The 23,417-nt window shown below is 42.1% G+C and overlaps 1 protein-coding gene across 3 annotated transcripts in view; it reads right to left on the bottom strand.

Annotated features, from left to right (window-relative positions):
• Positions 1-4,634: 4,634 nt before the first annotated feature.
• Positions 4,635-23,417, bottom strand: part of LOC107387561 (vinculin) — a 44,724-nt gene continuing 25,941 nt past the window's right edge. For 2 of the 3 annotated variants that reach the window (XM_054749759.2, XM_054749760.2), the window contains exons 3-21: positions 20,019-20,169; positions 19,386-19,494; positions 19,067-19,189; positions 13,397-13,557; positions 11,220-11,313; positions 10,986-11,133; positions 10,431-10,584; positions 10,164-10,339; positions 9,560-9,750; positions 8,992-9,191; positions 8,125-8,253; positions 7,868-8,017; positions 7,640-7,748; positions 7,258-7,560; positions 7,049-7,173; positions 6,791-6,976; positions 5,756-5,959; positions 5,571-5,675; positions 4,635-5,488 (exon numbers count right to left, since the gene is read on the bottom strand). In XM_054749759.2, the coding sequence (XP_054605734.2) occupies positions 5,342-5,488; positions 5,571-5,675; positions 5,756-5,959; positions 6,791-6,976; positions 7,049-7,173; positions 7,258-7,560; positions 7,640-7,748; positions 7,868-8,017; positions 8,125-8,253; positions 8,992-9,191; positions 9,560-9,750; positions 10,164-10,339; positions 10,431-10,584; positions 10,986-11,133; positions 11,220-11,313; positions 13,397-13,557; positions 19,067-19,189; positions 19,386-19,494; positions 20,019-20,169 (2,965 nt within the window). In that variant the 3' untranslated portion in view covers positions 4,635-5,341. The remainder of the gene's footprint in view (positions 5,489-5,570; positions 5,676-5,755; positions 5,960-6,790; positions 6,977-7,048; positions 7,174-7,257; positions 7,561-7,639; positions 7,749-7,867; positions 8,018-8,124; positions 8,254-8,991; positions 9,192-9,559; positions 9,751-10,163; positions 10,340-10,430; positions 10,585-10,985; positions 11,134-11,219; positions 11,314-13,396; positions 13,558-19,066; positions 19,190-19,385; positions 19,495-20,018; positions 20,170-23,417) is intronic. The other variant, XM_015962582.3, reaches the window with a different exon arrangement.

Here is a 23,417-nt window from a genome sequence, read left to right as displayed (position 1 = left end):
TGGACTCCGCCAGGGCTGCCCTTTTTCACCGGTTCTGTTCATCACTTTTATGGACAGAATTTCTAGACGCAGCCGTGGTGTGGAGTGTGTCAAGTTTGGTGGCAGGAGAATCTCGTCTCTGCTTTTTGCGGATGATGTGGTCCTCCTAGCTTCATCCAGCTCTGACCTTCAGCTCTTGCTGGGTAGGTTCGCGGCCGAATGTGAAGCGGCTGGGATGAGGATCAGCACCTCCAAATCTGAGACCATGGTTCTCGACCGGAAAAGGGTGGCTTGCCACCTCCGGGTCGGAGGAGAGGTCCTACCTCAAGTGGAGGAGTTTAAGTATCTCGGGGTCTTGTTCACGAGTGAGGGTAGGAGGGATCGGGAGATCGACAGGCGGATTGGTTCGGCGTCTGCAGTGATGCGGACGCTGAGCCGATCTGTCGTGGGGAAGAGGGAGCTGAGCCAGAAAGCCAGGCTCTCGATTTACCGGTCGATCTACGTCCCAATCCTCACCTATGGTCATGAGCTTTGGGTAATGACCGAAAGAACGAGATCGCGGATACAAGCGGCCGAAATTAGTTTCCTCCGTAGGGTGGCCGGGCTCAGCCTTAGAGATAGGTTGAGGAGCTCGGACATTCGGGAGGGACTCGGAGTAGAACCGCTGCTCCTCCGGATCGAAAGGAGCCAGTTGAGGTGGTTTGGGCATCTGGTCAGGATGCCTCCTGGACGCCTCCCCGGGGAGGTGTTTCGGGCATGTCCTGTCGGCAGAAGGCCCCCGGGTCGACCCAGGACACGTTGGAGAGGTTACATCTCCAATCTGGTCTGGGAACGCCTTGGGGTCCTGCCGGAGGAGCTGGTGGACAAGGCCGGGGAGAGGACGACCTGGAGCTCCCTAGTTGGGATGCTGCCCCCGCGATCCGGACCCGGATAAGCGGAGGAAGACGAGACGAGAATATTTCACGCACCCCATCCCCAGCTTCAATCGCAGACCGTCTGCACACCATTACGTTTCCTATAGCAAATGGAGGATTTTGAGCCATGATTGCACTATGACTTTGTGGATACCTGCGCTTTATCGCCAGCGCAACACCAGATTCTGATGTACCGTTCACATTAATCGCATTCACCAATGATGCTGGAGGCTCGAAACACACTCTGGAATAGTCAGAAAATATCGCTCGCACTCTAGCTGGGTCATCACGAGCCCACAAGCTCTCAATATCAGCCATTCTCTCACCGCGTTCCTCCTCCCCGGAGACATATTCGCTTACTGCAGCCATCCCTAAATTTCCCTCAGTTACACGAGTATCTTTACTCATAAAGATCACCTCGCATCAAAATCGTTGTCCTTTAAAGGCAGGGTGTGCGTGCACACACACCAGCAACAACTTAGCGGCTCTGCCTCGGATTCCGTCCATGAGGTCAGGAATTGCAACCTGCGATTTAATTCTATTTTGTGAGAATCTTTTACGAGGCCACTCACTTTCCTGCGTGTGAGAATCTTTTAAGAGGCTCCCACAAAACCTCCTTGCGCCGTGTGCACTTGGTGGAGGGAACGTACCCCCACAGAACCGATTCAATCAGACCAGGGCGTTCCAAACACTTCCAGCTACTGGACTTCAGAATCAAAACTCATAGGCTTCCCTAAGCGGCCTCGTGACCAATATAGCTGGCTCTTTGGGGACAAATTGTCCGCCCTTGCGGAGAATCTCCCAGTTCCGGACTTTCTAAGCTCACAAACAGGCTTCTTTCTACACAACTGCGAAATCACCGCCCCACGTTACGGGCGCCATGTTACAAGTTATCTTCCCAAACTAGCTGACTCTTTAATAAACACTACGTCTCAGGGTTGACTTGTACTTCTATTTATGCGTGAGCGTGATTATCCAGTTGACCTGCACACTAATATGAGCTGATCAGCGATCATCATTAACCTAGGTTTAGATTCTGGCACACACACTACTACTAGCAGCTCAAAGGAAGACTCTGCTCAAACCCAAACACACCTTAGTCACCTGCAGCTTATGTAGTGCTCAGGTTAATGACTCTAAACTGTGTTATGAACCTCTTGGAGTGGGATTGAAAGTAACCAGCACCTCACCTTTCTGCGGTTATGCGACACCAAGGAGACCCCAGGCAGGAGATCCGTGTTAAAGCTCCTTATAAGAAGGAACAAAAGTTTTTATTTTATATGATGAAGTAAAAAAATATTCCAAATTCCCGACGCAGCGGGTCAAAAACACCGAACAGGTACAGACTCAACAACAACCAACAACTCCCCAAGAACTCTCTCTCGAACCAACCGGGCCCCCCTCTTTTATTGCTTCACAACAACTCCCCTTCTCGCCCATCTTCGTCTCCATGACAACTCCCGCCTCGGAAGCATTCTCCGGCCTTGAGACTCCTCCCAGCGTCTCTCGCTTGGTGTCCTTCTTCTGGTTATCAGTACACAGGGGGAGGTCTCCCCCCCTTCCTTCCTCTTCTCCAACTCAGAGATCTGCTCAAGTCAACCATAAACAATTTCCAGACATGGGTGTCCCTGAAACTCTAATCACATCCTGGACTACTCCCATAAAAGTCAGTAAAAGGCTAAAACTACAACATATATTTGCCATGAATAGCAGATTAGTGAAGCACACTCATTATTTACGACATCAGGAGATCAGGAGTCAAGTCATGCACACACATTTTACACACAGACCTTTTTGTGAACCCTGCAGCCTGGTTTCATTAACACACAGATTGAGATGTAATTCAGAACTGCTTTAATATAATAAAACAGGTCTGGAGAAATCGAAAATCCTTGTTCAACAATCTGCAGCTGGCTTTATTGGAAGGAATGAAGGCTGGTTATGTAGAAAAAGAATCGTTAGATTATCTGGCAAATCGGTGATCTCTTTGACATGATTCTAGACTTTTTAGTTAACTTTTAACCTGTAGTAAAGTAAACTAATAATAGTTACTGTGATATAAAAAGCACATCTTGATTTTTTAAGAGAAAAATATAATTTTTCTTTTTTTAACCATCGCTATTTGTTTTCTGGAATATTTTTCGTCTTAATTTCAGTGTTCAGATAAAAATACAACTTAAAATGTTGCTGCACTTGCATTGTGTTTCAGGGCAGTGCCAAAATACTCAACCAACTGAAAAGAAAGGTTTGGGCAAGTTTTAGGCAGCAATCACTTTTTGGCAGGTTGGAAATTGCATATTATCAGTTTTATTTTTCCCTTTAAGATTATCCAGCAGTTATACGTTATATCAGTTGCACAGAAATAGCTAGCAACGCAAGTAATCCAGGCGCTGCAGCTTTTAGCAGCTGCGCGCGCTCCCGCGGATGGCAATCAGTTTCTGGCAGACGATCACTTTTGGGCACAACACCTGGCCGACCCGAGGGCCTAGGGCTTCAGTGCAGGGCTCTAGTTGAACCTTTAAAATGTTTTTTTTTTTCCCCTGACAGAGAAGAGTAGCAGGAAGCAACTGCTTCCTTTCCCTTCAAATGTTGCTAAAGAAATTGGTCAGCCGCATGCACCCTAGGGGGAAAATTAGTTTTGGCAGGGATCCATGGGAGTTTATTACTTTGATGATAAAGTGGCTTACACCGAGACTGGATGTCTCGTTTTCACATGTGGATTATTAACATCAGGTTCTACTGGTGACTCCTCCAGCACATGTTTACATGTGTTCATGGAGAAGAATCTCAGATCAGCTTTGCACCACAGGACCTGACCACTATTACTTGTTTGGATCAGATTTAGCTGGTAATCTGCGGTCTTATTGCAAACCAGTGATTTCTGCAAGGTCAGGTAATGTTATTTGAGTAAATTCACCCTTTCGTGTTTGTAAAGCATTTTACCGCAATATGAACTCAAGTGCGGCCAGCATTTATAAAATACTATATGCAAACCAAGTGCTAGTGCAGATCCATATTTTATTGTAGGTGGCACACAAGTGAACTATGTAGACAAGAGGAGACAGAGCTGTAAGTTTATCTGGGCTTTAGGCAGATTGTCATAACAAATAAAAACTTTGGTTGGGTACATTTACTTGAGTGAGAATAAAAGCAACTTTTCTTTTAGGGCAATTTGAACAAATCCAGCATTTTCTGTACAAGAGTTTGTACAAAACATACACACACCTCCAAGTGTTAAAAATGCTTTATTACAAAAACTGTGAACAATGCTTAAGCAGAATTATGTTCCAACACGTTTAAACCCAACAAAGCTGCATATCCTTACAAAAAAAATAAACACATGGTTTGCATAGAGAATAATGTGATTATTTAGAAGTCCTAAACCAGGCCCAGCTTTCAAAATAAACCTTCAACAAAAATAGTTTGAACAAATTACCACTAGGGCAATTCGTATGAATGATATTAACATTGTAGAATTTGTTTCATTAGAAATAAACTTTATGGCAAGGCACATAAATTGGCATTAGGTATTAAAATGATACTTACACACACATTAAAAATAAAGAATCTTCAATTGTCACAAAAAAGGCCGGTTGTGTTTAGTGTTGAGACATACCAACATTCATATCAAAGTTCTGCTCTTTCCCTCGATTATCTTGAAGAGTGCTATTAATAAGTAAAACATGAAATGTGCACTAAAATACACATTATGTGTTGTGTTTACATAAGAACATCTGACATTATTGGTGTTCTGTTGGCTTGTTGAGGGAAAAAGGAGTAAAGAAAATTGCTTTTAAGCTTAAAAGTGAAGGACAATGCTGTTATTGTGCACTGTCTCAACGCAGCAGTAACACTCACCTTGAATGAACAGAGTTATTTAGCTCCTTAAAAACCCTTCTAAAATATGCATTATGCAATATGCTGTATATGTCTAGCAGTACTAAGGACTGCTACAACTCCTTTACAGTGTTTCTCTTTCACTCATTATGATGCAGGATATTGTAAACAAATGCAACACCACTGAATCTGTGCTTCAGCTGTACTTGTAACAGCTCCTAAAGATCACGTGCTTATCCTAGCAAAACTGATAGTGATCATAAAATAATCAGTACAAAGATATAAAAACATCTCAACAACAGGCTATCAATCAAATTTAAATTAATGTAGTCGGGTCTAGAACAGGCCAGAAACAGACACCTTTATAATGCATGGAAACAACTTTTGATCTATATATATGCATCACCCTGGGATTTATCAAGATAAGCCTTCAAATATATTTGTACACACTTGCCAAAACGCACTGACCATAGAACTAACAGTCCCATCATTACTTTAGATCAGAACAGCAGTCATTGGACAGGACATGCCCAGGTATCATAGCTTTGATGAAGTCTGTCCCATTAATGTCCTAATGAACAGCTGGACAGATGCAGCACAGAGCCCATCTCCTACTGGTACCAGGGGGTCTTTCTGACCCAGTGGAGGGTGAAACCTGCATCTGTTCTGATCTTAATAGAAGCTGCCTCAGCCTCTCTGACCGTCTCCTTTACCGACTGCATCAAGTTCTGAGCGTTGTGGACCAACATCTCAGTGGCCTGCAGGGGAGAGAACAGTGATGAGTGAGACTTCAAGACTCGACCCAAAAGCTGTTGTAAAATTCATCTGGACTGCACCCACCTGTTCGGACTCCTCGTCACTGATATTGGTACGACCCAACATGGTGGCCTTGACTGTGGACAGGATTTTAAGCTGTGTGCTGATGGTGGGAATACGCTCACACACCTGAAGCAAAGAGGCAGGTTAAGTTCAAAATAATAAGGAGTTAAATGCTGCTGCTCCACCAAATGCTGCCGTGTTCAGACCTGGAGCAGGTTGGTCCGGATACGTTTGTCAGTACACTGCTTAGCCACCTCCTTAGCCAGCCGTGTGACCTCATCAGAGGCCTTAGCTATGTCCTTGGCACACTGGATTAGGGCACGCTTGTTTCCACTTCCTCCACGCACCAAACGGGACATCTCTGCCATGAGCAGGGCCATTCGTTTGGCAGCACCGATGATGTCATTTCCCTACAAGAGACACATGATCACCCTGAACACAAAGGTTTTCAATGCACCTGTCGGGAGTTAATATATCCTTAAGGTTCGTGCTCATTGGACAGTAAATCTAAAAGTTTTAATCCTGCAGAAACATAAATAAAGGCATTTTAATAGTGGTTTATGGATGACTGAGAAAAAAAATACCATTTCTCTTATAAAAAGATGTTTTACACTGAAACCAAGCAAATGCCAGGATGCAAATAATATGCTAAGTGTATGCTGAATAAAAGGAAAGATCATCTCAAACTGAAATTCAAAGGCAGCTGTCCCAGCTGTACACTGAATAAGTCAGTTTCAGTTATCAGACAGCTGATCCAACCTCAGCTTATCAAGACACATGATCCCTTTTCACAGATGAGAACCATCTCACGTTGTTTTCCTTTCACAGGCCTTTAACACCTTCTATTGGTGTGTTTTTCGTTGTTTGGACCACATGTGAAGATTTAAGTGTTTAAATTCCACTTTTTGTTACACAGTCTGATTAATGTTAGCTGAACAAGCCAGTCAGCTGTTGTGAGCAACAGTTATTAAATCTAATTTATAACACCACAAATCAATTAAAATATATTGTCCAACATGATGGATGTTGTGTTTCACATCTACTGGAGTCATGTTTTATTATATCATTGTTTAGAGAGCTGGTATCTAATAGACATCACTCATTAGATGTAAAAGGATCATTAATGGTGATAGACTGGAGATCTGAGACAGATCTAAGTATTCAGTTTGCATCAGCACTCAAGTCTGCTTCCAGGATGGACTCAAGCATCAGGTGCATGCTGGGAAATAGTGCTGACTTACTTTGCTGGACCATTTTCGGGCTTCATCGTGAAGCTGCCTGGCAGCCACCATCATGGGCTCATTGACGATATCGCCAGCCTTGTGTTCAGGGAACTCCTCATCTTTCTCCTCAGGAGGAGGGGGCCTGGGGGGAGGAACCTCACCCTCTGGAAGAGGGGGCTTAGGAGGTGCTGGGTAGTCGTCAATCTAGAAGATCACTTTTATTTCTTAGTCAAAGGTGAATCAGTTTTATAAAGTTAGTTTTTTCTGATGACTTACATTAAGCTGTCCGATATCAGGAGGAGGTGGAGGGAAGTCTGGCTCTTGGGGCTGGAAGGCTTCCCTGACCTTTGCTACAGCACCAAGAATCCTATAGCCCGAGTCCAGAAAGCCCTTTTGAAGATCTGGCAGTGAAACACAAATACTCATCTGTTAGCTCCACAGAAACAAAACCAAATGTTTCGATCCTGTCGGATACAGAAACCTACGTGGATCCTGAATGTTTCCAGCCACAGCCTTTGCATTCATCACCATGGGAGAAATGGTCTTGCTCAGTTCATCGGATGCAGCCTTCACCACCTCCCTGAATTTGGGATCTTCAGAATTTTCCACTTCTCGTTTTGCCACCAGGAGGATCCGGTTGGCTCTGCGGGCGATGCTGGTGGCCCCAGCCACCAGCATCTGAGGCTGGTGATTGGCCATGGCCACACGGCACTTATCCAAGTCCTTCTTTATGGCGTCTTCTGAGGCATCCAGCAGAGATTTAGTATCGATGGCCTCATCCACCAAACCTAAGGAAACCACCAGGGATTTAACTGGAGGGTCTTATAGAGTGTCCATCAGTGATTTATACATTTATGACACCCTTACCAGTCATTTTCTCCACGTTATCAATCCACTGATTCTTCATAGTCTCAAAATGTTCATAAGCTGCTTGGTTGCCAGGATTTCTCAGCAGAATTCGAGCGGCAGAAACCACCTAAAATAATCCCATCCATTAATTATGAATCCACTGACGGGGAGAAACTCCTAGGCTCTGTGGCTCAGGGTGGAGGGAGGACCAAAACAGAAGCAGACAAACACTCAACTATCACATACTTGTGGCGTCAAGTCTCTTGTTGACTTGACGGCAGCCTGGATTCCCTCCACGGTGCTCTTGTTCGCTGTGCCGACAGCGGCAGCCTTCTCTGCTGTGGCACCCAGCCTGTTGGCATGATTCTCAAAGTTGGCAGCTCTTTCATCAAAGACCTATAAAAATGAAATAAAGCATTTTTCTGAAGTGTTGCTGGAAATAATATCGCACCCTGCTGCTAAGTAATACAGTGACATGAGGAGCGGCATGACTGTCTACTGACCTCATCTCTGTTGGGGGCATCCAGAGGGGCAGTGGCAGCCACCGCCAGTAATTTGATGGGAGTTGTTGTGTCACTGAAGATATCAGAAACCTCCTGGGTCATCGCTTCCTGCATCTTTCCTTTCAGGTCCTGAATGGAAGACAACAACATGTTGAAAACAGTCGGCAACTTCAGAGAAAGAAGGTTGATACTGAGCTGCAAAATAATTTACAAGAGACTAGCTGTTTTTACCCAGCTCAGGTCTAAAACACTCCCAAAGCACATTTAGACATTCATGTCTAAGCATTTCTCGTCAGAAAAAAAATAAACAAACAAACATTTTATTATTATTCTGTTAATTTATACAGTCAACTTATTTTCTGGAATGAAACTGAAAGTAACATCAAATGTGTGAATTCTCAAAAAGCTGAACAGTAGGTGAGAAATAATTTCTGTAGATTTACAAGACCTCAACCTGTTTTTTCACAATGAAAATGTGTGATTTCCCTGCAGAGTGCAGCTTTAGTTTCAGCAGCAGAAGAGATAACTATGACTGGCTTAGTCTTCACATCCATTTAATGTAACTACATTGAAGGCTGACTAATACAAGATTATCTCACCTGAAATAAGTTCAGGAAATTTGGAAGAATAGTAAAATTTTATTTTCATATTTATGAAAAAAGTAAAAAAATCTGTAAGAATTTTATAAATTTGAAAAGATGCATTTTTTGTCACCATTTCCAACACACACTGTGCATTTTTGTTTTCCAACAAGATTTTTCCATCACAACTTACATTTTCCATCCTACATAACCAGCAGGGGGAGCTGTTCCCCCAGAACCCTGTATGAATCCTGACTGAAACTACAGGTCTGATTGTTGGTCTTACTTTCAAGGCCTCTCGGAGCTGCTGGGCCACAGCCCGTGCCTGAGGGGAGTCCCCTTCACCTCGTGCTGCCAGGTCAGCCAGCTGGGCCATGAGCTGCTCCACCTGCTCGCACTTACCCTGCAGCTCCGCCCTGTACGGGCCGGGCATAGCGCTGGCCAGCCTGCGGCCCTCTGCCACCAAGCCACGGATGGCTGCTTGACCTGAAAACACACAGATTTTTGGATTACAATAAATGAAGAAAAAAATTGAATGGTTAGATGTTAGTCATTAATTTTGGATGCATCAATGAAGAAAAATCTGAAAATTAGAGGAAAAAAGCTAAATGATGCTTTAAGGTGCTTTTTTTTTCATCAGTTCTCGGAAAACAAATCAGTCACAAATCATCCACCCTCCTGTAGAGACGTCTAAAATGGTGTTGGTGGAGTCCTGCCAAAACCAACGAGCACCACAACAAGCCTAATGCGCATGTTCACTCTCTACAGTGTGCTATTAGGTCACAGCAGAAGTGAAGGGCTGTGAGGAAAAACAAAGATGAAGACATTCGAGGGAAGATGAAAGCCAGGCTCACCCACACCACTGTCATCCACAGTGGGGTTGTCGATCCAACGCTGAGCCTGCTCGGTCTTCCCCTCCAAGTGCACAGCTGCTTTTGCTGGCCTGCTGTTGGCCACGGCCTTGTTGGTCTTGGATTGCAGGTTCTGGAGGGCCGTTGCGATCTGTTTGGCTAAAGCTCTAGCCTCAGGCGTGTCACCTTTACCCCTTTGAAGAGTTAAGCTTCATTTATTATAAAGCTTTAGCTGACATGTAGGCAACGAGTTAAGCTTAATTTATTATAAAGCTTTAGCTGACATGTAGGCAACGAGTAGGGAGATTACTGAACCAATTTATCCAAAACTTGTCCATTTAGTTCAGAACAGCATGACAAATGCAGCTCCGGTTTATAGTATGAAGCCCTTTGGTTTTTTTCTTTCTTAGACACAGAAGTTAAAACTTGAGCTTTGGTGTTGTGATAATCACACACAATTCAGATCATCAAAGCATCTGAACAACTGTCAAAGTGTGAGAACAGTTCAGCTTGGTTAATTTTGACAACTGGCGATCAGCCTCAGATTTAACCTCAACCATAAACCCGTTATAAGCAGGACTCGTGTTTCAGATGGTCATTAACTTACTGTCTTCTGAGATCTGAGAGCTTGGCACTCATGGCAGCCAGCTCTCCGACTGAGCGCAGAATCTCATCTCTTTCTTTGGGGTCTTCACACAAGTCTGCAATCTTTCTGGCCTCTAAGAGGAGAGCCCTGATGTTCTCCTCTCCTTCTGGTCCGCCGTTAGGGTCTGCGAGCCAGCTCTATAGGACAAGAGAAGACAAAGCACAATTAAGACACCATAAAAATAGTTACAGTTACTGCTCTGTGAGCTCTCAGCTAAGAAGCATTTACTTGTGCAGCATCAATCCTTTTGGCGATGGCCTGCTTGGAGTTAGTCATGGCCTCCAGTTTACGAGCAGCATTTTCCACCTTGCTGGTGAGCACGTCGAGCCCCTGGGAAACCTGCTGTGCCTTCTGCATGGCTGCTGGGGACGCTCCCTGACCTCTGAAGAACACAAAAAGCATATGGATGTCATTAGGAGAAGTATTCAAAAAGCCACTGCTGCTATTTTGTTGTTTGTTTATTCAAAAGGTTTGTTTGGAAACAGTAATTTCTAACGAAGACTTCATTTTTAGATAATGGCTCAAAGCCTTTTCATCAGAGTGAGTCTGTCTCTGGTGATAACACACTACCATCCTATATACCCCTCTAGTAGAATTTCGACAATAAACCACTTAATCCATTGGGATGCAAAGTGGAAATTATGTAAATGAGGAGCAATCATTACGAATGAAAATTATACTTTCAAACAAATATCAAGTAAAAGTTTCACATTAAATTAAGTATTATAATCCCAGTAGCTAATAAGGAAATACAAAGTAAGGTATTTTTAGTGAGCACCTTACCTGGCTCTCATCTCAGACACTTGGTCGGTCATCTGTCCCAGAGTCTTGGCTGTACCCAGAATATCTCTACGCTCCTTCCCAGCACACAGTTCACCAACTTTACCAGCTTCATCCAGGATCTGTCGGACAGCCTGCTCGCCAGCATCACCTGAAAGCAAAACCGATCATGTCAGATGACGTTCTTACTGAACCTGATAGAAATATTTGTGTTATTGTATTTAATCATTTTCTTACCAGGTGAAGCGTTTGGATCCCTAAGCCAGTTTTTGGCCTGAGCCATCTTTGAGTCAATCAGCCCCAAAGCCCTCTTCATGGCCTCAGTGTCCTTTAAGTGTACATAGGTGGCACAAAATTATTCTCACAAGGAATCAATTGAGACCAGAACAAGTAGGTGATGGAAACTCAAAATCATCTTGAGCAGACACGGGTTTGTTTCTATTCTGCACTCCTGTTAGGTCTAGCATGTTAAAGCAAATCATTATTTTCTCAATCGGGTCATGATTAATGGAGACTGAGCTGGTTACTTAATAAGGCAGAGTATTAATGCTCTGGTCATCGTCATGACTAACCCACAGCATGGAGTTATTTCAGGAACAGAAACATTTGATCATAGTCCTTACACAGCATTGCTAACATCTGGCAGGCAAAACGATCCAAACCATGCTGTTTCCATCACTCTTCACAATGATCTAAACAAGTGTGTCATGTTATAAAAGCCATGGTTTCTCATTCAGAGGATGGAAACACAAGTTTATCCAACAGCAACGAGTCAACAATGAGACTCCTCATTACTGACGACTACACAACAAAGCAGAGTCCTTGTGGGAGATGGAGCGCAGCAGGAGCCCGGGTCAGAGAAAGGAGATGTTACTTTAGCTCGTTTCTTATTGCAAAATGGGACAAACTAACAAAAAAAGTTAAATTATTAGAGTTACAATTCAGTTTCTGAATCAAATCAGTTTAAAAACTTATTTAAAATGTCACAAATAAAGTGATTACATTTTAAGCTAAAACACAAAATGTGTGTTAGAGTAGATATCCTGTTATGAACACTGTGAGAGAAAAAGAGGAAGTAAAAAGGTGTGAGGTGACGAAAGAAGTGGAAGTGTACGTTGTTATTGCTCAAAAACATGCAGAGCATGCAGCTGCTGTTCTGGTGTAATGCATTGTGTGTGAGTGGAAAAAGACAGTTAAGTAAACAAATAGACAAGCACATGGGAGTTAAGCACCAATATCCATTCTGAAGTAAGAAGAAAAGATTAATATTGTTTAAAAATGATATACTGTGTGATTTACTGGAATAATATTGTGGACAAAGCATGTTTAGAGCTGTAAATTAAAAAGACATTGTTGGATTAAAGCAGAGAGCTTGCCATGAGTCTGCTCCATCAGGAGAAACCTGATGCTCATGACCAGACGAGATTAACCCTCAGCGTTCTCCTTAATGACACTAAAATCAATACTGCATGAGTCAGGTCAATCAATAAGCAACCGTCAAGGATGTAGCAGGGTTTTAGTGTCAAAGGAGAAGGACACACAGATGTTGTCACGTTATTGAGCAAAGGGAAAGTAACTAAAGGCTTTATAAGCCAACATGTCAAAACTTCAACCTCAAAACAAAAAAACACTTTCAACCAGTAATGCAGAAATTCTTCATCTAAAGGTCTCTTAGTTGTCCAACAACTGAGGAAAACTGCAAAGCACAATACAGCACACTCATCGGTCAAACATGCTGCAGCTGCACAACCAGGGAGCGACAGAGGTGGAGCTTACCTTCTACAGGGAGTGAGGGGAGAACAAACAGTAAAAAGAAAGGAAGAACAATATAAACGTTCAACGAGACATACCAGCCAACAGCAACGGAAAATAGTGTACAATACAAAGACTCTCATGCAAGAAATGTTTCCTTCAGGGTGGTGAGAACAGAAAACGTAGAGCTGAAATATTTTTAAAAACACGGACACCTCTACAAAGATGGAGAATGAGTGGAAGTGTGTACATTTTTTTTACCTACAGTATGGAGGCCTAAATAGAGCAAAAACATTAACCCATGCCACAGGTTCATTCTGCTCAAGATGAAACTTTTATTTTGTTTCAATATCTGGTCTTCAGCCCAGAAATTTACTCGAATTATATGAAGATTTAGCAAAACAGCTTCAACTCAAATAAAAGCTGAAAAATAACCCTGAAGGACGAGGATCTCGGTCATGTTCTCTGTCTAAATAAAACCTACGTTCTAACTTTGCCAGTTAGACCGTTGATGTAATATCTGACCATCCGTCTGGATGTGTGTGTGCATCAGGGCCGGCTTTGACAACTTGAACAGAATGATTTATTTGTTTTTAATCGTCCTAAAGTTGACTTTTTGTGAATGAATAAGCCTAAATCATATTTAGCTATATTGCTCCAACCTTATTGGCCCACGCGTCTTCATCCCAGGATGTGAGCTGCAACACTCTGATGATCTCGTTGATCTCAGCGCTCATCTTCTCGAAGGTAAAGTTTCGGTTCTTTAAGGCCTCTTCCACCCCCTGGCTCCCAGATGTCTTGGTGGTTACAAAAATCTTAATACCTGGAAAACCCAACAGAAATAAACATCTTTTATAAATAAACAGAGAAGGAAGTGACGCTGCCGTTAGCAGCTAGCTCTGAAGAAGATTGCAGGAGTGATTGAAACTGTTAGCAAGGTTTAAAAAAAAACTTTCCTGTGTTTAACATTTAACATGAACATTAGGTCTATTTTTTCTAAGACTTTGTTAGTTAATGACCTGATTTGTGATAATCAGATTTCTTTGCTCTCTCTCACAGAATCCTGGCTGCAGCAAGAGGACTATGTTAGTTTAAACGAGTCGATTCCTAATTATTTAAATAATCATATTGCTCAAAATACAGCGTGAGGAGTAGCAACCATTTTTTATTCAGACCTATTAATCAATCCCTTACCTATTAATAGTTACAGTTCTTTTGAACATCTTATTCTTATGGGCCATTCCCATCTGTACCGGGTCGGCCCGGGCCGGGTAGCCCCAGTCGGCCCCAGCCTGGCCCGGTTGATTCCACACATCCTTGTCTTAAGCCCATGTGGGCTGATTCTACCCACCAATCAGAGGCTTGCTCTAATGGAAGGTGTGAATTTGCTGTCAGCAGTGGGTGTGTTGGCCCTGGTCGGCCTGAAGCAGACCCCCTCGAGAAGAGGGCTGAGAATGAGCCTTGGTTGGCCCGGAAAAATACCAGACCACCCAGATATGTAAACAACCTACGCTACCCGGCCCGGGCCGACCCGGTACAGATGGGAATGGCCCATAAGTTTTCCTAATCCAGATTGCAAAACTGTAAAACCACTCTTGTTTGTAGTTTTGTATTGTCCACCAGGCACTTACTCTGAGTTTTTGGATCAGATCTGATTTTTTATCTGATTTGGTGCTAAATACTGATAAGGTCATTGTAGTGGGGGATTTTAACATTCATGTGGACACTGAAAATGATAGCTTCAATGTAGCCTTTAGTAATATCTTAGACTCAGTTGGTTTCACCCACGGAATACATAGCTCCACCCACTCCTGCCATCATACATTAGACCTTGTGCTGACTTATGGCATAGAGTGTGAGGAAATAACGATATTTCCACCTAATCCAGTCCTCTCGGACCACTTTTTGATAACCTTTGAGTTTTTAATAACAGAGTTCTCGAGACATGAAAGTAAATTTCACTATAGTTGGTCTCTATCTGACAACGTTGTTGCATCTTTTGAATCAACTGTTCCATCTTTACTGTCCTCAGCATCTCAGAGGAACATAGCAGAGGGATATATTTTCATTTCTCGCCCTTCACAAATTGATGATCTAGTTCATAATGTTACTTCTTTACGTGTGGCATTAGATGATGTTGACCCTTTAAAAAAAGGTACTTAAACACAGGAAGTTGGCTCCCTGGTTTAATTCTCATTTACGAACTTTAAAACAAAACTCTAGAAAATTGGAGAGAACATGGCATTCTACACACCAGAAGGAGTCCTACTTGTCCTGGAAAAATAGTCTTGTGCTTTTTAAAATAAACTTCGACAAGCTAGAATTGCTTATTTTTCATCGCTAATTGAGGAGAATAAGAATAATCCAAAGTTTCTTTCAGTACAGTTGCTGAACACAGAATCATAGCTCTGAACCATCTATTCCCTTAGCCCTCAGCAGCATAAATTTTATTCAATTTCAATTCAATTCAATTCAAGTTTATTTATATAGCGCCAAATCACGACAAGAGTCGTCTCAAGGCACTTCACATAATAAACATTCCAATTCAGGTCAGTTCATTAAGCCAATCAGAAATAATGTTTCCTATATAAGGAACCCAGCAAATTGCATCAAGTCACTGACTAGTGTCAGTGACTATACAGCAATCCTCATACTAAGCAAGCATAAAGCGACAGTGGAGAGGAAAACTCCCTTTTAACAGGAAGAAACCTCCAGAGAATCCCGGCTACGTATAAGCAGCCATCCTCCACGACTCACTGGGGATCGAGAAGACAGAGCAGACACACACGCACGCACGCATGCACGCACGCACACACGCACACACACACACACACACACACAAAGACAAGTAATGTGTCTATAGTTATATTGTGATATCTTAGTAAATATTCTATTTGGTGAAAGATACATTTTATTGTATTTATCCTAGTGGATCAACGGATAAACTAGTATTAGCACATCAAACGTCAAGGAAAGCAAAAAGTTATTATCAGGAGAGAGAGATAATGTTTTAGTGGTTAGCAGCAGTGTGCTAGTCGATGGCCCCCTCCATGAGGCCACCACAGCTCAGCAGAACGTCGTTGTAGCTTCTTCTGAGGAGAAAAACACTTACAGAGAAAATAAAGTTAACAGCTTAAATTGCACAAAATAGTACAGTTAAAGAGCACACTGTAGAAGAAAGCAGTAGAGTGTGAAAAGTGGTCAGTGTATCCTCCAGCAGTCTAAGCCTATAGCAGCATAACTACAGAGATAACTCTGGATAATCTATCCTATTTAGATGGAGGTATGTTGGAGGCAGGGCAAGGGAGAGCCGTCTTTACCGACTGTACACTCCACCTCCCTCTACTCCCCCACTTGTCAAAGATTTAGGCTAACATCAGATTTTATCAATGGGCCTTATCAAATAAAAATGTTTTAAGCCTATTCTTAAAAGTAGACAAAGTGTCTGCCTCACGGACTAAAGCTGGGAGCTGGTTCCACAGGAGAGGAGCCTGGGATTTTTCATGAGTAAAATTTATTTTGTTAGAAACAAAATCATTAGCATCCTCCCTAATGCGACTTCTTCCTCAGTGAGGCAGCATCAGAGGTAACTGTAGAACCTCATCTGTGTTTGAACAGTTTTGACCCAGCTGAACTTTCAGAGTTATCAAAAATATTAGCTTAATCTAAACCTTCAACTTGCATTTTAGATCCAATCCCAACCAACTTCTTTAAATATGCATTTCCTTTGGTTACTGCCCCCATTCTAGATATAATCAAACTATCCTTAGTAAATGGATACGTACCACGGGATTTTAAGGTTGCTGTAATCAAACCTTTACTTAAGAAATCTTCTCTGGATCCAGATGACCCAATGAATTATAGACCAATATCTAACCTTCCATTTTAATCCAAAGTCCTTGAGAAACTAGTGGCCAACCAAGTATGTGAGCATTTACACACTAATGATCTGTTTGAGGAATTTCAGTCTGGTTTTAGAGAGTATCTTTAAAAAGAGATCATATCTTAGCTTCCCTACATTGGCTGTCTGTTAAATTCAGAAAAGATTTTAAAGTCCTCCTCACTTAGAAAGCTCTTAATAGTCGAGCTCCATACATCAGTGACCTGATTGTTCCATGTTCCCAACACAGCACTTCGCTCTCAGACTCCAGGTTTACTGGTGGTTCCCCGAATATCAAAAAATAGGATGGGAGGCAGATCCTTCAGCCATCAGGCTCCTCTCCTGTGGAACCAACTCCCAGCTTTAGTCTGTGAGGCAGACACCTTGTCTACTTTTAAGACTAGGCTTAAAACATTTTTATTTGATAGGGCCTATGGTTAAAATCTGATGTTAGCCCAGATCTGGACAAGCGACGGAGTAGAGGGAGGTGGAGAATACGGTCAGTAAAGACGGCTCTCCCTTGCCCTGCCTCCAACATACCTCCATCTAAAAGGCTAGGTTACCCAGAGTTATCTCTGTAGTTATGCTGCTTTTGGCTTAGACTGCTGGAGGACATACTGACCACTTTCCACACTCTACTACTTTCTACTACAATTTGCCCTTTAACTGTATCATTTCCTGCTATTTCAGTTGTTAACTTTATTTTTTTCTCTAAGTGTTTTGTCCCCAGAAGAAGCTACAACGATGTTCTGCTGAGCTGTAGTAGCCTCATGAAGGGGGCCATCGTCTTGAACACTGTTGCTAACCACTTAAACATTCTCCCTCTCCTGATAATAACATTTTACTTTCTTTGACATTAAATGTGCTACCACCAGTTTACCCGTTTAATTATAGAATCACTAGGATAAATAAAATAAAGTTTATCTCTCACCAAATAGAATATTTACTAAGAAATCATAATGTAATCATAGAAACACTACTTGGTATATATGTTGTGTGTGTGTGGGTGGGTTGGTGTTGGTGTACGCGTGTCTGCTCTGTCTTCTTGATCCCCAGTGAGTCGTGGCGGATGGCTGCTTATACTGAGCCAGGATCCCCTGGAGGTTTCTTCCTGTTAAAAGGGAGTTTTCCTCACCACTGTCACTAAATGCTTGCTTAGTATGAGGATTGCTGTAAAGTCACAGACACCAGACAGTAATTTGCCGAGTTCCTTATATAGGAAACTTTTTACTGATAAGCTTAATGAACTGGGGTCTCATTTATCAAACATTGCACTGAATCCTTACTAAAACCGTAACTAAGCTCAGCAAAAAAAATGTACTAACGCCAAGTAGGTTTGTGATCTATCAAACATGGTGTACGAACAGCTGCACGCAATCTCCGCTTCATAAACCAGAAACTATGTAGAAAGGTTCTCAGCTGCTTTTTAGTCACATCCCGCCCTCACCACACCCACTTACTGCCATAAATAGTCAATGCAAAGTGCCTTGTGGACCTCATGCATATATATATAAGCCGGCTGTTGCAGCGCAGCGCCAATGACGATGGCGACCGTAGATCAAGGCAGATCAAGGAAGCGCAATTTCACAGAAGCAGAAGTTGAGGTACTTGTGGGTGAGGTGGAGAAATGGAAGGAAGTGCTTTTGCAAAACAAATAAAGAGAAAATCCACGGAGTGGCACAGCGTTGCTGAAGCAGTCAGTGTTGTGAATTCTTCAGAGAGATCTGTGGCGGATATAAAAAAAAATGGTCCAATTGGGATTCGATCCCCAGACTCCCAGGTGAAAGTCGCACGCTAACCAGTCACCCAAACCGAGATCTCCCTTGTCCAAGTATCCAGGGTGCATGATCAATCGGATCACAGTGACAGGACACACACTGTCACAGACGCATGACATTCTGTCTCAAGCTATCCCCCTGCTGATATTCTGCATTCCGTATTCTGCGCTTCAGGCTGTGTGTGTGTGTGCACGTGTGTGTGTGTGTGTGGGGGGGGGGGGGGTCTTGTTCTGTGTGAAAACGAAGCAGTACAAGTGATAATGCTGCAGGATTTCATAATTTTATCCTTCTCAGCAGCTGCACGCAGGTGCTCTCCATGTCCAAAATGTGCGTAAGCAAGGTCCTTAGTCAACTTAAAGTTGCGCACATTTTTCCGCTAAGTTTTCTTTCATAAATCCCAAAGTTTGCATGGAAGGTTGCTTACGCAGTTTTTTGACCCCGTTTTGTGCGTAAGCAAGCTTGATAAATGAGGCCCCTGAACTGTATTTGAATGTTTACTATGTGAAGTGCCTTGAGACGACTCTTGTCATGATTTGGCGCTATATAATAAACTTGAATTGAATTTTTAAAAAAGCATTGAGAAATAAACATATTTAGATTTTAAGGTAGAGTTTAAGCTTAATAACAAATGAATTCACATACAGGGTGTGACAGACTCCTCTCCATAAAATCACCTGAGATGAGGATAGGCAGCAGCTCTTTGACAGTGTTCATGGAGTTGACCAGCATCACACGATGCTCCTGATGTGTGAGCTCCTGCTGTCGCTCATCTATCATCTTTGCCATCTTTGTCATTCCTGGAGACAAAAAGCAAAATAATGTAGACACCTGTTCAGTCTTTAGTCTAAAAACATCCACAGCTGTCAATTTTCATTTTCCTAATTTACGTTCCGCAGTCTGTAAGACTTTTAGTTGCCACCGGCTTTTGCTGTATGACCCAAGCAATATTTATTTACTTATTTATAAAAGATAAAAGCATATGGGCAGACTGACCTGGTCCCAGGTTCTTTGTGTAAGTGATCAAGTCCTCCATAGTTTCTACCACCTCTGCCACAGTCAAATACTCCAGAATACCTTTGCACACTCGGATTATTTTGCGGACCTATACAAGTGAATGAATAAACGAAATCACAAATGTTTACTGAAAAACACTGATGCATTCTTAGAAACAAATGCATAAAAAACACATTTCCTCTAGTTAGATGCTGCTAAAGCTGCACACCGACAGTCCAGCCTTTGTCCGGCTTTTTGCCAGCTTCATGTGGACTGCTGGAGTCACCCCTTCACCAAAGAGAGCTCCCTGAGCTGCATTGCAAAACATTTCTGATGGATGAGTCCTGCTGACTCCTGCAGACATGTCGGGATGCCTGATATGTGCTTCGAAATTGCTGATCTGCAACTTCTCTCTTTCAGTTACTGTCCCTGAGTGGAAAAGACGAATGGGCCCGATACAAGACACCTCTAATTTAGAACGTTGTTTCAATTACAAAAATGGAAAGACCCCCCACCCCCCACCTGTGCATCACTAATTATCGTTACTTTAGCCCATCATGTATAAGGTACAAAACTAACTATGGTGAGCAAGAATACATTTAGACTCGACATTAAAAGACAAGAAATAAATACCTCTGCCTCATCAAAGGTCAGTAGCAGGTCAGAAGTCCCAGACAGGATGCCCCGAGAGCCGTCAATGAGGTAATCTCGAGCAGGAACGGAGTATGGATCAGCTTTCAACATGGAGGCAGCCTGAACCAGCTTTGTGCATGCATTCTCCACTCTGGAAAACAAACGACATCCATCAGTTTAAGGGAGTCGCCACAACGATAGACAGTGGAAAGTAGGGATGCAAGAAAATATCGATATAGCAGTATATCAGGATAGAGTATAGGAGCGATATTATATCAATATTCAAAAGCCGTGTATCTAAGTTTTGGAAGAATTCACATGCAAACATTTGTGCATTTTCTTTTCTTTTGGTGCAGTTCAAACACCGACCGCTAGTTGGCAGTAGTGTGCAATGGGTTTAGCTTCCACCATTGAAATGTAAATCCCTCTATTATGGTTCAGATACCTTACTTAAAACATGTTAAGTATCAGTTTGGACTGTTTATTGAATTCTCCCACAATAAATTCAGCCTGTAAAATCGCTAAGATCGTCTGACTGAATGTATCGCAATAGATCGTATCGTCTCCCCTGCATCGTGATACATAATGTATCGCCATAACTTCACCAATACACATCCCTAGTGGAAAGGGCAAATTATTTTTTAGGAAAAACAAACAGCTACTCTTCACGCATTATTTGAATTACGCTTTAAGCCAATCTTATAAACATGAGCTGAAATAGATAAAACAGCACTGTAACAATTTACATAGTGTGAGACAAAGGCCAAGAAACAATTATTCAGATTTAGTAGTACACGGTTCTGAAATAAATCGAAGTAACTGATAGTTGTGTTCCTTTAGAATGAGGACAGAAAGAAGGGTCTCATAGTCTGTTCCTACTGTGATTGTACATCTGCCTGAAAATGAACTGCAAAGTACTTTAACAAAAGACGAAATAATTAGCAAAAAAGAGACCAATTGTAAAAAAGGTCAACACAAAACAGTCCTCAATACCAATGGCAGAGTAATCAAACCTCTGAAGTGTAGCAAGTGGAGGGTAAAAATAGAAAATGTGCTTATAATTCCCACCAGAGATTTCTATTAGACAATGTCACAATTTTACTGCTTTCAGAATGTGTGTTGGTGGGGTAATTAGAAATTTTTTTTGGGCAAGGTAAACAAAAACCCACTGACTTGACCCTAAACTAAGGATGCACCGATGGATCGGCATTTGATCGTAATCGGCCGATAGCGCCCCTATTGATTTTGATCGGAGTTTTCAAAATAGATCAAAGCAGACCGATCAGGTAGGGTTGTCACGGTAACCAGTGTAGCCATAAACCCCGGTAAAAAAAAAGTTGACAATAACAATAATAGTCTTGTTTTTTAAAAAACTATATTATCTTGGTGAGTTTACCGTGGCTGCGGTGTAGGTGCGGTGACCCTTACCAGCCACCGTATCATCTGCTGAAGTTGCCGGCGGCACATGCGCGCTTTGTTGTTTACAACCAAAACTTTCTTGAAGCTAAAGCTGAAATAATGGTCAAAGGAGGAGACGGCAGCCCTCAGGAGGACATTTATTATCCCTCAAAGAAGACAAAGTCGGAAGTATGGGCATATTTTAGATATTTGAAGAATGCCGAGGGAGTTTATAGAAGACGGCTATCCTGTTTGCAGCACGTGCAGAAAAAGTGTCTGTGAAATGCAGCAACGCTTCAAATCTCATGACACATCTGCGTGACCATCACCCACAACTCTACAGTCAACACAAGGCAAGTTAACGTTAGCGTTTTAGCTAAAATGCATGATCTGAGGATTTGGGTTGAGGGAGAATGCAACGAGTCGCTATATAAAGCAGCTGCAGCCCCGCTACCTGCATATAAACCGTGTCGCGGACACCCCCGTGTTGAAATGACGCTATGCATTACGGGGCTCCCAGGGGCAGATAAGAGTTTGTCTCTCCGAGAATAATTATGAATTTAACAATGATTACTGCCTGATGACATTTTCCCCACATCTGCAGAGCTCACTGGAAGGACACAAACAGAGGACTATATTTTCCTGATATAGGGTTTATTACTCAAGTAAGGGTAAAAAAGTATCTGATTAGAAGGCTACTTGAGTACTGAGTATCATCTGAACTAATATTTTTAAAATGATGACATCAAACAGACAAAAAAATAAGAAGTTATGGGCAAATACTGGTATTTTAAAGACTAAAGGGAAAAAATGTAAACAAATAAACAACATAATTACAAAATAACACATCTTAGGCAAAATTTAGACACAAACTGAGGACAATATTTCCTGACATACAGGGTTTATTTAATCGTGTGAAAATGTAGCACGTTTAAAAAAATACAGCGATAATACCGAAAACCGTGGTAATTTTGGTCACAATAACCGTGAGGTAAAATTTTCACACCGTGACAACCTTAATACCGACCATTTTAGATTAGGTTACATTTCCTTTATTCCCAGATTATGTAATTTGTAAAAAATTTCTGGCCAATCCACGTGATCGGTAGGGCTGCAACAAACGATTATTTGGATAATCAATGAATCGGATGGGGTCTCGACACGATTAATCGATTAATCGGATTACATGGGGACATTGTTAAAAACCGCTAGGGAAACGTTATTTCTCTCCTTCCTTTACTTTATTAAACACAACATTATTGGAAAACAGTTCAATAGCAGAAAAACAACATGCCATCACCTAAATTGTCTTATAAGGTGTATAGACAGAGACCCTAAGCTACACCTATCTGTGACCTAAAATGCTTGGTACAAGTTAAACCGCTTAAAGAGCAAGTCAACCCCTACCAGAGTCTAACTCCACTACCACTTCATGCTTGAAAAATGCAACACATGCTGTTGCCTGGCAGACCGAGAGGGCGGAGCCGCTAACAAATACACACACACTCAGGCTCACGACAGCATTGTGACATCATAATGTACCAGTTTACATCATAGCATACTTCTTAGCCAATAGCGGTGGCAGATTTAAATTAAAATACAGTGCAGAGTTTTTACCTGACAATGGCACAACACTGCCAGTTTTAGGCAGAATATTTAAATTTTAACTAAGATGCACTGAAGTGCCAAATTATTGATGACACGTGTCTGCAGCACGATTAGACACTCATTTATTTAGTTTATCAGCAAAAAAAAAAGTTTATTTGGGTGTGACTTGCTCTTTAAGGGGAATTCTCATCTGTTTTGTTTGATCTCATCTGTAGACATTTATTATAACTGGGGATGTCAAACAACTAATCTTTAAATGTAATTAAACATAGGCTTTGAATTAATCAAAATTAATCACTATTTCCGAAAATGACTGAAAAAATACCAAATAAAACAAAAGTAAATGAATGCCATCCTCCTTGTGATGATGCCCTGGGCAACTGCCATAAAGTC

The sequence above is a fragment of the Nothobranchius furzeri genome, chromosome 16, assembly GCF_043380555.1.
Source record: "Nothobranchius furzeri strain GRZ-AD chromosome 16, NfurGRZ-RIMD1, whole genome shotgun sequence".
Classification (NCBI taxonomy): Eukaryota; Metazoa; Chordata; class Actinopteri; order Cyprinodontiformes; family Nothobranchiidae; genus Nothobranchius; species Nothobranchius furzeri.
The sequence above is the reverse complement of the archived record's forward strand: the minus strand, read 5'-3'. Positions and strand labels throughout refer to the sequence as shown.